At 39.7% G+C, this 15,971-nt stretch overlaps 1 protein-coding gene across 2 annotated transcripts in view; it reads left to right on the forward strand.

Moving 5' to 3' along the window:
• The first annotated feature begins 2,303 nt into the window (after positions 1-2,303).
• Positions 2,304-15,971, forward strand: part of SNAP25 (synaptosome associated protein 25) — a 33,709-nt gene continuing 20,041 nt past the window's right edge. For both annotated transcript variants that reach the window (XM_055424333.2, XM_088844428.1), the window contains exons 1-3: positions 2,304-2,375; positions 4,248-4,289; positions 11,135-11,183. In XM_055424333.2, coding sequence (XP_055280308.1) covers positions 2,304-2,375; positions 4,248-4,289; positions 11,135-11,183 — 163 coding nt within the window. The remainder of the gene's footprint in view (positions 2,376-4,247; positions 4,290-11,134; positions 11,184-15,971) is intronic.

Raw genomic sequence — 15,971 nt, forward strand, 5'->3', positions numbered from 1 at the left:
TCAGCTACTGAAGTTATGCTAATCGGTATCATTATGCTTCTTCTGGTCTTAGAATCTAATATGCATGGATTTGGAGGGTGTGGGGGCGATTTATCAAATACCAACAATAAACATCCCAACAGAAGATCTGAAGTTCATTCCGTGCTTTCGTCCCCCCTATTCTTACCAGGAGAGTGGACACTGCCATCTCAGCGTTGAAATACTATGCATCTGAGATCTGTCAGAACCATCACCAACCCCCCAATCAGAGACATACCCCCACTCTTTAGAGCAAGACAAGAGCTGGGAGCACCAGGGAGGGGGGATCATGAAAGTGATTAAAAAAAAAAAAATGGTGTCTATCATATGGATTTACTGCCACTGTGCCAACTGCCCATTCGCCAGATCCCTATAGGTGACCATGAGCTTGAGCTTAGTGGTCCCTGCAGCTGTTCTTCAAGTGCTGCGAATAGCAACTTTAAGAGGAGATTGCCAAGGAAACACATGAGATGCGTGTGTGTGTGTGTGTGTGTGTGTGATGCTACAGATCTGAAAGCACACAGCCCTTTGCCTTCTAACAAACTGGCCTATTCAAGGAAAGGTAGGTTTCTGTCTACCTCCACCAAGGCAGCAGAAATACAAAGATGAGAGCAGGGGCGAAGGTGCTCCTGTTTGTCTCCACATGGAAATCCTTTGAGAGGTGCTGCTAGGAGACTGGAGACTCAGGCCCTCTGCTGGTTCCCCAGGTTTCAGGCTTCCATGGGTGCTCAGCACTGCATGCAACATGCCTCCTGCCCAGCCATCAGTAAAGGAAAGCTAATTAAGAAACACTAGATTGGTTCTACTTTTGGCAAAGGCTACAGGTTTATCCTGAAGATGCAAGCCTTTCTGATTACTAAGCTCCCACATCCTTACAAATGAGGTTGATCAGAACTTCCCATAATATATGCCGCTCCCCAGAAGCCAAAGAGACTGGGATCATCTGCCCGGTTGAGAAAGCTGGGGCTCAGAGACATTGATAAACTTGCCCAGAGTTGCCCAGCAGCTGAGTGCCAGAGCCAACAGTCCACCTCGGCCTTTCTGACGTCACAGCTCCTAGCTACGATGTGCTCAGTGTTTGCACTAGGTCACCATTTTATCCTGGAGAGCAGATGGCAGCCAGAGGCTCACGGGAATTTTGTTTCTGCTCATCTCAAGGTACAGGAGTGGTTTGGTATAAAAATTGCTTCCAATTTCTGTTTCCTAGATCCCTAATTTCTAAAATGGAGACTTATGCTAAAACGCAAAGCATTTACAACTCTACGTCATATCACAAGAATTCACTCTGGCGACTAACACGGAGGGAGAGGTGGGGAGGTCGAGCAAGGGGCCGATGGGCTCTGGAAGGAGCACCGTGGTTACCTGTAACTTGCACCACACAGGGTATTAAGAGCATAAGCAGAAAAATGCACAGGTCACGTTTCACCACCAAGGACCCATTCTTCCTTGGAAAAATTCCTATGCACCCCCCACAAAAGCCCGCGCCGGACAATCTGTGATAATAACTGAAAGAGACTCAAGATTTTTTGTCTTTTGCTTCTGGATACAATAGAATACTACGCAAATAAAAGTCCATGCTGTATCATTCCATTTGTATAAAATTCTAGGAAATGCAAACTAATTCATAGTGACAGAAGGCAGATAAGCCGTTGTCTTAGCACCGTTGTCTTAGCACCGGGAGGGAGTGGGGGAGGCCTGGTACAGTGTGATGGAGTGAGTGGGTGGGTAGGATTGCAAAAGGCCTGAAAGGAAACTCCTGGGGGTGATGAATATGTTTATTTTCTTAATTGCGATCATGGTTTCCTTGGGAGTATGTATCAAGATGTCTCAAACTGTGTACTTCAAAATGTGGGATTTATTGTACGCCAATTATGCCTCAATAAAGCTGATAAGAATAAAATAAAAATAAACAAATGCAAGGTTAAATGAATTCTAACTCGGAGCCACATTCTTCCATTCCAAATGTGGGTGGTGTGTATCTTTAAGAATGCTTCATGGATAGACAGGTAACTAGCTTCACTGTAAAGTAGGCGGCGAGGCACTCACGTGGCTTTTGGAGAAGCAACATAATTCTGTGCCCTCCTGTCTGAGCACCGCTTCCAACTCAGAAGATTGCTAAGGCATGGAGACAGAAAGCGTGGACCATTTAGAGCTTCCCCTAGTTGGGCACAACAGCGTGTATGCATAGAAACACTCATATGGTCAAACCCGCTTCTTTCCAGGTTCCGTGGTCAACCCGTCCCTGACGCCCCGACCCAGGCGCCCCGCCGGCCCACACCGCTACCATGGCTGAGGACGCGGACATGCGCAATGAGCTGGAGGAGATGCAGCGGAGAGCTGACCAGCTGGCCGATGAGGTGATAGAACCCAGTCCCGGGAAGCAAGCAAGAGATGGGCAGCCACATAGTCTGTTTTAGTCAGGCTGAGGTGGGGAAAGAGCTTCTCATGTTTCAGAAGAAGCAGCATTGATTTCCTATAAACCTAAGGCCTCTGCAGACAGGAGTGGGTTGGTTATAAAACTTAACATGCAGATCAGTGACTGAGCTCAAACTCCCAACTTGTAGAAATGTAGAGAAGTGAAGATCTTCTGAGAAAAGCAACGTCTCTGGATGTCTTACAGCCAGTGGTGTGCAGGAAATGGCCCACTTTTGAAAGCTGGTTGTTACATTGTCCAGAACTTTGCAAGCTGGTATTAAAATTGAATTATATAAACTGAAATTAAATAGATTCTATTAAAATGAAAGGTAATAAATTCTTAAATCTCATCACATCCTAATGATTTTACTACGATCTATGCTTTTAGAGTTCTTGGCATGCGCTGTATCTGTAGTGTGAGGATATAGTCTACCAGCGTGTGACCGTGGAACCTCCCCAAGGTCACCTTCAATGACACCACGGTGCACTTAGAAAGCAGAGAAGGAAAAAGTATTTAGGACTTGACCTATTGTTTTGTTGATCCTCTAGACTTAAGAACATGGAAAAATAATAATAACAGATTAAATTTTGAAGGATGAACATCCACAGCCATTACACTATAAAACACACACACACACACACACAAAATTGAGAAAATCTTCCAGTATTTGAAAACTATGATTGTCTTCAACAGAGAAGCCACTTGCATCATTGACAAGTGAATAGAATGGCAACATACATCTTCCTTCACTTTGCTTTTATTCATTAATGTAAATGAAAATATCAACCAGTGTTCATGCCAGAGCTGCACTTGTTGTCTTCATGCTTAGCTGTGGACACAAGTGTTCAGCAAAATAAACAAAACTTTCTGTGAAAATCCATTGGCTATATGGAATTTGCAATAAGCAGTATTATGTATTTTATTATTAGTGGTAAGTTTTATGCTGTTATATAAGTAGCATCCTTTATATCATTTGTATCCATCCTTTATATTATTAAAATAACACACTGTTTTTTCCTGGTGAGCCTATTGTTAGACATTGACCAGCACACCACTGCTTACAGCTCTTCCATTTCAAAAGCAGCCTGCTGACAATTCTTCCCGGAAAATGAACATGCTTCATGTTCCTGAAAACTCTTGTCCCAAATAAGTTTGTCACTTAAAAGCACAGCTTTTGAGAAATCACACTCATTGCTGAATTCTAGTAATTTCAAAAGAACTGAGTAAAAAGTGACCACACTATGCCCAAGGGACCAGTGCTGAATTCATTTTTTCTTATCTCAGAACTGAGATAATTATAGCTGTCTCCTGTAGGCTAGTCATTTCAAACATGCTTTTTTTCCACCCTAGGGCAGCAACTTAATTTGTACTGATAAGAACTTCCAATTGTGTTTCTAGGAGCTTTATAAGAAACTTGATGTTAGATTCATCTCAATTCATGAAGAACAATGTCTTTAAAATTCAATATTTTTCATCCAGGGAGACCAAGTTAGTCCTCTGAGTATTTGAGATAATTTTTCGTGACTCCTCCACATGCAGAATTATCTTTTCCAGATTACTTTGTCTTTGATATCAAGATCAGCTTCATATGGTTCTGATTTTATGACAGTCAGCTTTAGTGTAACTGCTTTAAGGAATCTTATTATGTAGAAAGCCTGATAGGAAAGAGATTGAAATTGTATTTCTGTTACAAACTTCAAAGAACATGTGATAATGGCCCTATGTGTTTCCCAAGTGAAGAAAGTTTTCTGAATTTCCTCAACCTCTGGATCCTGCACTCATAATATTTTTTTTTTTTTTTTTTTTGTCTTAGTCTCTGGAAAGCACCCGTCGCATGCTTCAACTGGTTGAAGAGGTAAGGAGTGACCATATTTTAAGATGAACATTCCCTTTGGCTGACGTATTCTTTGCCTAGGCCCTTTGTCTTTCCCTTGGCCACTGTCCCTTTGATTTCAGTGTGAACGTAGGTACCAGAAAGCCACATAAGGAAGGAGATGCTGTGTTTAAGCTGCCAAGTAGACATCAAAGTGTTCACTATCCCTCCAGCCCAAGCTAAGTCTGGAAAGCAGAGGAAAATGGTATTTCCAAGTAAATAAATACTCCCAAGAAATCTCAAAAACATATCAGAGTGATATGTTTTTAATATACAAAAGAATTGTCCACATAAAAATCCTCATTTGAACTGATTTTGATGCCTCTTCATTGCATCCAGTCTTGGCTTTCCGTTCTGACTTTAGCCATATGTATGACTATTAAAAATATGTCTCCATAGAGGCATCATATTTTCAAAAATTGTTAGATTTAGAGTCAGGCACTAAAATTCATGAAATAATAGGAAAATTTCTTAATAAAAGAAAGCATTAAGTCTAGTCGTGTAAATATAGAAGCTCTTTTTTCATTCCTGACTCTGGACTGAACATTCATTTGCAAGGCATGGTTAATGAATCCTTGACTATTTTTAAATGGGTAAAATAGGGCAGATAGTAATAATGGAATCAAAAGGGCGTTTGCAATAAACTCCACTTATTCCAATTTGGGAGAGCAGCAGTCAACCAGGAAGAATAAATGGATTAATTGAACTTGTCCAATGGGAGAGATGAAGTGGAAAAAGAATGGGATGAGCTATATTTATCTTAACTGAATAAAACAAGTCTAATCATTTTTATTCAGTGAGATGCTGTTTTAGCTATGCTTTGAAAATGCTTATCAACGTATGAATTCATGTGTGGTTATCATCTTCAGAGATCTTGGGAGCTTTCTAGCAGAATGATTAAATGAGCCTACTGGCCTCACGCTACTGTTAATTGCTTCTGCAATGACATGAAAGGAGAAAAAGATAAATTTTATAAGGTGAAAGGGAAGGGCAGCCATCTCTCACACTGTAGAAGCCATCATTTCCTCTTATTTCTGCAGCTTCAGCTTCTCAGCTAAGAATGAAATAAAGCTAAATGTGACTTGTCACAGGAAGGGGAGGAGAAGGTGGCAACCAAGAAGTTGGAGGACCCCCGGGAGGGTGGGGGCGGGCCGCTAAACGAAATCTGTTGTCATGAAAAATGATAGTGTGAGCCTGCAGTGTAACAAAAATTGGTCCCACAGGAAGGCAGGCCAGCCAGGGTCCCTTGGCAGGCACACAAGGAGGCAGCCTTCGCTCTCTTAATGAAGAGAAATGTTTTCTTTGTTCCATCCTGGGAACACCACTCATGCGGAAATACTTGAGGATCAAGACAGAAGCAGATATACTAAATCTAAGAGTGCTGGCAAGGCTTTCCAAATAAATGTGTTGCCCCTCAACCTGCCCTGAGAACAAATGAAAGGAATAAATCTGAGTAATATCCCCACGTGAGCTATCACGGTGACTGGAAGGAAGGGAGCTTGGAAGTCAGCTGATGTCATTATCTTGATATATAATGATACATCTGTATGACCTTCAACTGTGACCACCAAGCTCATATTTAATTCGTGAGTATGCATGTGTGAAGCAAATTTCTAATCTACAGAAACTATCACCAGTTTGCCCTCCTGCACAATGTTGGAATACTGCCTAGAACATGACAAGTGAAATGTATCCAACACACCTTTCCCCCACCCCTCCACAACCTGAGTCTTTGAGCTGTACACACTTCTCTTTTGTGTGTCTTCTTAAATTGCTGGCAGTGTTGGCCAATCTTGGAAAAGAAGCATCTACTCTAATTCTCTAATTTATTCTGGAGGAAACCATCTTAAAAGCTCTATTGATTGAAGTAGGATTCTCAAATCATACATTTTTGTTTCTCCTAAGTGTTCCTGCATCAAGCATAAAGTTGCATCTTAGATCAGGGGATGAAGCAGATGGATGCTATCTCCTACCTCTAATGAGAGAGAGAAGGCTATTAGACTTTCGATCCTTAGGAAGTTATGAGCAAGGCATAATGAGACTAGATTGATTGCTCTTATATCCTCCTGGGTTATTTTATATTGATGGTCAGACACCCCTTACGTCTAGGGCATTGGCTAGTCAGATGATATTCTGCTTTTCAATCAAGAAGGAAATTCTCTTTAAAGAGAATCAGCATTAAATATTCATCAAGGGCAGAAATCATTAGGAAAATTCGAGCATTGAAGTACCAGGATCTTGCCCATGATCCCAAAGTACATCAGTGCGGTACAATTTGAATTGAGCTGAATGCTTATTGAAATTCAATCTTAAAGACAGGAAAGGTTGCTTAGCTTGTGAAGTCTCCCTAAGGTAAACAGTTCCACTTTCAGTGGAATATAGGACTTTGTGCCATCCCTCGTGGACTTCAGGATACAACAGACTGGAAGCATGGAGGCTTACTTTTTAATAGAAGCTACCATGAGCCTATCAAGGACAATGTAAAGTCACACGGAGGTCAGTGGAGAAAGTTCAGAAAAGCTGAATACCATATACACATAAAAACATTGGAAATCACATAGCACCTGGTTCTTAGGCTAGAGTTGGGAACAGGCTGTTTTGATGGATGCATTTCAACAAGTATTTGCGGAATGCCTGATTCTGGGGGTGGAAGATAAAAATGGATATAATGCAGGATAACTTATGAAAATAGTTCTCCAAAGTCAAGACTACACCTGCCTTAGGAGCGCAAAAGAGAGAACAGTAAATTTTAGAGGGAGAGTCATAATACTAAGTGCAGGAAACGGTATCTACACGTTAATGCCTTGGGCCATGAAACTAAACCAGGAAAAGCAGGCTGCTGTAGGGCAGGCTGATCGATCCTAAAGCCCCACCCGGAGCTTCATGCCGTGGCAGTTACTGAGGGCTCCCCAACGTTGATGGGTGTTTTAGCATCTTTTCCTTTCCTTCCAACTTATCTTTTGAAACACTTTGGCCACAAGTAGAAAGTAAGTATTCTAAAGCTATGTCTTTATTGTGCCATACTTCCTACCAAAGGGGGAAAATCAGGCTGCACAATTGTTTTCAGGTAGACAGATGGGAGGGTATTTTGGAACTCTAGCGGTTGAGAGAGTACTCGGACTGGCCTAGTTTTAGCTCAGGTGTACTGGTCTTTGGAGAAAGCATTTCAGGATGACAAAAGAAAGACTTTGAAATGTTCTATAAACATTGTCTTAGTTCATCAGCAAGAAAAAAATAAGACAGAGAAATAAAAGGTAAATAAAAAGAAATGAAAAAATAGTCCCTGACATCTCCAGCTCCCCCTGTTATTAGGTAGACAGGTTTCCCAGGAATCTCAAACAGGAACCAAGAATTGGACTAAGACAAATATAGAACCACCTCCTCTCCCTCCTTGCTATTAAAACATAACACTCATCTCCTCAGCCATGTATTTGTCTGGCCCTTACCTTAGTTCCAGGGGCAGAGTAGAAGCTTAATAACCATTTAGTGAATGAACAAATAAGTGAATGAACCAACGTAGGGACTTCCCAGTTTCTGTCCTTGTCTGAAACATGGGGAAGCATCTAAACCGGTGCAAGTTCGATGCATGAAGCAGGGTACTCAAAGCCCGTGCTCTGGGACAACCCAGAGGGAAGGGGTGGGGTGGGAGGTGGGAGGGGGCTTCAGGATGGGGGGCACATGTGTACCCGTGTCTGACTCATGTCGATGCATGGCAAAACCCACATTATTGTAAAGTAATTACCCTCCAATTAAAATAAATTAAATTTTTTTTTTTTTTAAGAAAAACATGGGGAAGCATCTAGAAAGGTCAGGTGACTGTTCCCCAATCTCAGTTGCTGGCTGAGCTAACACAATCCAGTATTCCTGACTTTCTGATCTGTGCTCACTACTTCTGTTCTCCCAAACTGGGGCATATCTGGATTGTTCAGTGAATCATTCCAACAATGAAATATTGAGCGCCAAATTGAACAAAGAGGAAATTATACTTGCAGGGCTTCATATTAAATAAATGAGTAGAGCAAAAAGGGTCAACAGCTGAGAGCTGGGATGACTAAATCACTCATCTGTTGCCCACCCTCTGTCCCAGTAGAATGAAACAGAGCTCTCATGCGTGATCTTGAATTGGGTCCTCACAAAAGAAGATGCTCCCTAAGATGACCCTGTCCTCACCAGAACTTGCATTATCACATCTGTATGTCTGAATAGGCCATCTGCTTCTTAAAATTTCTTCTCATATGCAATGGCTAAAATTTTCAGAAAAGGGGCACAGAAATTAAAGTAGTCTGCCAGGTTCCTCTGTCCATGGGATTCTCCAGGCAAGAGTACTGGAGTGGGTTGCCATTTTCTTCTCCAAGGGATCTTCCCGACCCAGGAATTGAACCCCAGTCTCCTGCACTACAGGCAGATTCTTTACCATCTGAGTTACTAGGAAAACCCCTGTTAAAGTTCAGGCTAATGTAGATGAATTTCCATTTTATAGCACATTGAAGAACAAGGTTTTGAAGTATCTTCTGGGGTCTAGAATCTGGCTGCTAGTGTATGTCCTTGCACCAGCCAGCATTGATGAGCTTGTTCAAAATGCAGAATCTTAAACTCTATCCCAGTCCTACTGAATCAGGATCTATATTTTAACAAGATGTTTCCTATGCAGGGGATTCACATGCACATCAGAGTTTGAGAAGCAGTGATCTAGAAGCTTCTTGGTAATGATGATATTTTAGTTTGCCCAGATATCCTGCTATAGATGCAGTTTGTGAAGGTGTTTATTTTAGTAACCCGATTGTAGTGCTAACTATAGACCAGGCACTGTTCTAGCACATGCTGACTATTAATTCATTGAACTCAAGTAACAATTCAGTGAGATATGCACTATTATGATCACTATATTACAAATGAGAGGACTGAGGCCCAGAACAATTAAGACCCTTGTCCAAGGACCCGTTGCCAGGAAAGAAAATCACCAAGATTCCAGGGCAGAGCCTAGCTACAGAATCTGTGCTGTCAATGACTCTTGAAGTCACACTGAGCCATCACTCTCAAAACTATGTCCTGAATTTGCAGCTAAAGTTTATCAAAATGTGTTCAAACACTAATTCAGAAAGATACATGCACCCCAGTGTTCATAGCAGCATTATTTACAGTTGTCAAGGTATGGAAATGATCTAACTGTCCATCAAAAGATAAATGGATAAAGAAGCTATGGTATATATATATATACATAATGGAATACTATTCGTCATAAAAAAGAATGACATTTTTCCATTTGCAGCAACGTGGATGGACTTGGAGGGTATTATGCTAAATGAAATAAGACAGAGAAAAGCAAATACTGTATGATATCACTTTTATGTGGAATCTAAAAAACACAACAAACTAGTGACTAGAACAAAAAAGCAGCAGACTCACAGATGCAGAAAACAAACTAGTGGTTGCCAGTGAGAAAAAGGAAGGGGTCATATAGAGATAGGGGAAAGGGGTTTGTGAGAAATATGAAATCAGGCATGTGAACCTTGTGAAAATTATACAGCACTTTAAAGAATCTTTCATTCAATTTTTTTTTAAAGCAAAATAGACTTTTCTGTCTGGGAGAGTTAACTGCACACATTTTCTGAAATGGTGCATTTATAAAAGCTTACAGAAATAATTTTCATTGTTTTAATTTTTTAAGCACTATTGGAATTGAATCATTGAAGAACTGTTCAAACAACGACAACCCAAACCTTCTCTTGACCTCCAGTAACATCTCTCTCTCTCTCCTAGTTTACTGTAAGCCAGTAGAAAATAAAAGGAGCCATGAGAGATGTGTTATTTTAGAATTTATTCTCAGGGCTGCCATGAGTGTTCCTTGGAAAACCAATTAATCCAAACTATAAGCAGTACCATTTAATACCTATCAACAGTCATCCTGTGAAATGGAAGGTCTTTATTTAACTAGTTAGAATTCCTGGAAATGATGATTCCTAAGTATGAGCAATACAAATATCTCTGCTCCTTTTCCCACCCACCACCAACTCCCAGTTCCCTCCACCAAATAGTTCAGGGCTGTTGGACATACTGAGATCATAAGGAGTGAGGTGTGGGTGCCTTTTATAGACTTCTCCTGATTGGAAAAACAGCAGTAAAACTTGTGGATAAATTATTCTCACACTATATTGTTGTGTAGAATTTTAGATTTCATTAGAAAAAGCCCTTATCTCTCATCTTTCAATCCCTCTTCTAAATCTTGTAGAAACCTCTCCATAGAGAAAATAAATGGAAGATTGAATTTCCTTTTGAGCTGTATTTCTCAACCTTTGTGATGCAGTCATCTCTTTTGATAACCCTAAAAGTCTCACCCTACCTCCCACACAAGATTCCACACACATCTTCCCAGTGGACCACCCTTCCCCAATTCACTGATGGAAACTTTCTGATATATCAAGCCAGAGAAGTTTTAGTCTCAAAGATTTTGAAAGACTTTTCTTTCTGTGGTTGGTGTTACCAAAACGATAGGCATTTTTATTTTCCAGGTATAGAATCACAGTATGATGTTTTATGTGTGTATTCCAAGTCCATGTCAAGCCCCAACCCCAGTCCTACCCCTTGGAGACTGAGCTGTATTCCCCTCTTCTATCTGAGAATCACTGAATGATCAGGTCTGTCAGTGACCCGCTCCTCTGAGTCCCTCCCTCACCCCTAATATTCTTCGCCATATTTCCTTCCTCTTTTTCCTTTGATCCTTCTGCATTTTCCATTTCTAGGGCTAATGGTCCCCTTACTGATTTCTCTTTCTCTCTTTTCTCCCTCTCTAACTCTTTTTCCACTTTGCTACCATTTTTGGAATGTAGAGTAAAGATGCTGGTATCAGGACTTTGGTTATGTTGGATGAACAAGGAGGTAAGTTCAGATTTCTTCAGTAAGAACAATTCCTCCTCTGAATAAATTGCATTTAAAAATGATTTGTGCATCCACAGGTGGTCATTGCATGTGTCATGCATATTTATAAGTGTAAGAATTCTAGTTTTCATCTTATTTTTTTGTTCCTTTTTCTCTTAAAGAAATTTGTATATGTATAGAAATGTCTTCATGGTTGAATAAATGGTACTACACTCCCTGTTACGTGTGTTGGGATAAAAGAATTTTAAAGGCAAAAGTCATTTGTTTGGATTTTTTAAATGATAATATTTTGGACAGTTTGAGGATTCTCCCCCTTAGCCTCAATCTTTCCCATAAATTTGGTGTTCTTCTAATAATTCCTAGATAGAATGAGAGAATCGTGTACCATGTTGTCCATTTATTTTGACCATCCTAATTCAGCATCTGGCCGTTTTGATTTATAAGTCATTATGAGAGTTTCTTAAATGACTAGAAGCTTTTTTTAATGGGTCATAAACTGAGGGAAATCATTGGAAAATTGAAAATTGAACCATTTAAATATTTGAACATGGAAAATTGAACCACTTAAAATATTTGAACTTTTTCATTTAATTATAAAAATAGAGGCAGTGAAAATCAGAGTACCAGCATTTTAGTATAGCATCTTTATAGTCTACAGAGGAATCTAGAAGGGAGTACTAACATTTTTCCCTTTGACTTATTCGTCTAGTCATTCAGTGATGCTTTAATTCTAGCTAGAAGTTAGTTGCCTGATTCCATTCTAAATTCTTATAACAAACAGATTTGGCAGAAATATTTTCTCTTTATTTGTATTTAATGTCGGCATTAGAAAACTCTCAGCAATCATGAGAAATTTTTAAATGTCAAAGATAAAAAGGTAACATTTATTTAAACATGGAACAGCATAAACAAACTCCAGGAATAAATCTCAAATTGAGAGGAAAATTGCCTTAATATGTAAATCATCAGCTTACATGTAGACATATGAAGCTATGCTTTACCCAACAATAGTAATAAGATGTCACTCTTTAGCCACCTGGCACAACTTTTTTTAACTGATAATAATCAATACTGTGAATATGTCAGGAAAACAGAAACCCTCAATCTACATGTGGGCATTGTTGATTGATACAAACATTTAACAGTAATTTGATAATATACACACATTTTGATGTGCACCCTTCTTTCGACCAAGATATTTCACTCCTAGAATTAGATGCTGCAGATATTCATTGACAAATCTGTGAAGGAAAATATACATGCCTTACCTATAATACTGTAAAACTGGAAACAACCTAAGTGTCTGGCAGTGAAGAGGCCAACCACATCAATTATGGTATGACCATGAAAGAAATTCTGCATAAAGTGTGTGCAACCATTGCAATATATAAAATAAATCTTTATTTACTGAACTCTGAGTAGTTGGGACGGGACTGGGAGGGACTGAACTACTGTTAGGGGTCCTCTGAGAAACAACTGCTAGGAATCAATTAGAAGTACGTCTGTGAAGAGGAGACGAGCAGAAGTAGGCAGGGACGAGCCTTCTGTGATGTGGGCCTGACGCTTTTGAGAGGGGAGAGGGTGGATGGAGGCTTGGGTAGGAATCTCATACTGCACTGCTGCTCTGAGAAAGTCTCAGCCAGACTGCTGTGCAGCCCAGGAGCAAAGACAACCCAGCGGGGCAACCCCATGCTGGGCAGTATTGCCTCCAGGCTAGTAAGTCGTGCTCAGTCATTGGCTGGGAGCATCCCAGAGAGGGCGTGGCCTCCATGTAAATATGGGCGATCATAGAGGTGTGACAGCTGGAGGTGTCAGCCAACTAAAGGGTCCCTCTTGGAAGGAGATCTGAATATACCCTCATGGCTGTCATTAAAGACATGTGTTTCTATATTATTTATTTGTATCAAAATTTTCCAATAAACATACACTAACCAGTTTTTAAAAATCAAGAGAAAAGTTTTAAAACAAACTTTTATTTTTTTTTTTCAAAAATTTTTATTAGAAAACTGAAATTTACAATGTGCTTATATCACTCAATGAGAACATGGCATTTAAAAACAGCATCATTACATAAAGATAACAAAAATACCAAGTCTTAAAACCTACGGGATATGGAAAACATTATCCACTGAGGCCTTAAATGTAGTAGACTTTACATAAAAACAAAAAGTAATGAGTATACAAGTATACAGCCAGTTTAAAAAGTTAGCAAAATAAACAGTATAATCATAAAGAAAAGAAAGCAACTAATACATACCAGGTATTAATGCAATAAAAATAAAGATAAAACTGAGAGGCTCAACAGTCAAAGCTGCCTTAAAAAGCTTCTCTAAAAAGGGAAACATCAGGTAACAATAATCATCAAGAAAAATCTTGCAAATAAACAATACTCAAAATGGGAATTACTCATAGAAGCATTAAGAATATAAATAGTAAAAAAAAAAAAAATGAACATCAATCCCAACACTTGCCCTCCCACTTAAAAAAATATAAATTGCAAAATTAATACAAAAATAATGAAGTCTAGTAGAGTTGTATTTTGAAGGGATTACAATAGCTATAGCAGTCCTCAGAACTCCTCAAATGAATTTGCTATAAATTTTAAGACTTGCTGACTTGATCTGTGTAACAACGTCCCAGACTTTGAAATTCAGGATTCACTGTCACCGCTTTTTTTTTTTAATTGTATTTCATTAGGCAACATGTGCCCATATAGAAGAGTGATACTTCATTTCCAGTGCTAAATTGATACATATACACTCAAGAAATGTAGAGTTCTACCTTATTAACTCTCTTTAGTTAATAATTTGCATATGAAAGGGGTAGAAAAGAAACATTGCAATGGAAAGAAAGGTTTGAAAAAGGTTCAGGATAAAGCCATTTTGCACCTAACTATAAAGCTTTGACATAAAGGCATGAAAAATAATACATACAAATCTGAAGTAAAAAAAAAAAAGTAAGATATTGGGTTCCAAATTACACTGTACTTTGATGAAGAAAATCTAGAGACAAAATTTGCCAAAATCTCCAAACAAATGCAAAAATAAATTATTCTTAAACATAAATGATTCCCAAGAATATCTTTATATTATTCTCAGAGAAACAAAGCAAAAGTGCAGATATTCCCTGCAAGACAGTTAATGTTCTCAGCTAAGACATTTCAGTTATGGCCACACAACTAAATTCTCAGTTGAACATATTTCCTAGGATAACCTGGGTTTTACCAGATGCATGATGGATAATTTATATTGATGAGAAACACACAACTGTAAACCTTCAAAAGTAGGTGGCTTCTGCCTGGTCTTAAGTGGTGTATATGTTCCATTTATCCTGTAAGATGAGATTAGGATCTTTTTAAATGAGTCAACAACTATCTTCTCTGCCATTGTAAATGCATTTGGATGCTGTATATGCTGTGTTTAGTTGTTTAGATCAGTAACTGCTTTAAAATTTCTCTCCAGTTGATGCTCTACTAATTTTATCTTTGCCTGAACACCAATAGTGTTGACTGCTTCTACCCTTCAGCTGCACAGAAGTCTCAAGAAACAGTCATCCTCCTAAAGAGCCATTCCAGGTGCCCTGCTAAATGCTTGAACTCAGAAATTCCTTTTGGGATTCTTGTTTTATACTCAGGTATCAGGAGGCCATGGAACACTGAGCATGACAGCTGGCCCTGGAAATGTGCTGCGTCCTGGGATTTTTCTCTTCTACAAAAGAAATCCCCCGATATACCCTTACCTCTAATGTGCGATGATTTAAACTTTCACCTCCATATCTCTTGTCCCCTTTGTTGGTTTTTGCTGGGTTATGTGTTTGTTTAGATGCTGAAAATGTGGCTCTTGGGAAAATCCCACGGGAAAAACTCCAAACTAGACAGTGAAATCTTTGGCCACTGCCTGGCAGAGTAAAGGCAAAGTAAAACGTCATCCAGAGAGTCTGCCAGCATTTCTAAATGGCCCATGGCCCTACAAGAGAGCATTTGTGAAAACATCCCTCTTGCTAAAGTCCCCTCACCAATCTCTTATGAATGACTAAAGCTGCTATTGTCCGACATGGTAGCCACTAGTCAAGGGACTATTTAAATTTATTTAAATTAATTACCATATGTTCCTCAGTGCTCAGGAAAATTAAAATCATATACTCAGCATCTGTAACTGGATACACTCATGAAGGCTTATACATTAGTTCAGTTCAGTCGCTCAGTCATGTCCGACTCTTTGCAACCCCATGAATCACAGCATGCCAGGCCTCCCTGTCCATCACCAACTCCCAGAGTTCACTCAAACTCATATCCATCGAGTCAGTGATGCCATCCAGCCATCTCATTCCCCTTCTCCTCCTGCCCCCAATCCCTCCCAGCATCAGAGTCTCTTCTAGTGAGTCAACTCTTGGCATGAGGTGGCCAAAGTATTGGAGTTTCAGCTTTAGCATCAGTCCTTCCAATGAGCACCCAGGACTGATCTCCTTTAGAATGGACTGGTTGGATCTCCTTGCAGTCCAAGGGACTCTCAAGAGTCTTCTCCAACACCACAGTTCAAAAGCATCAATTGGGTCTTGCTATTCTTCTATTTTTTTCTTACTAGATTGAGGATTCTAATGCTTTACTTAAGTAATATTAGTAGAAAGTGAAAGTCGCTCAGTCGTGTCCGATTCTTTGCGACCCCATGGAGTATAAAGTCCATGGAGTTCTCCAGGCCAGAATACTGGAGTGGGTAGCCTTTACTTCTCCAGGGGATCTTCCCAACCCAGGGATCAAACCTAGGTTTCCCTCATTGCAGGCAGATCCTT

This window comes from Moschus berezovskii, chromosome 15 (assembly GCF_049115385.1).
Source record: "Moschus berezovskii isolate FMDL1 chromosome 15, NW_MosBer_1.0, whole genome shotgun sequence".
NCBI classification, from domain to species: domain Eukaryota; kingdom Metazoa; phylum Chordata; class Mammalia; order Artiodactyla; family Moschidae; genus Moschus; species Moschus berezovskii.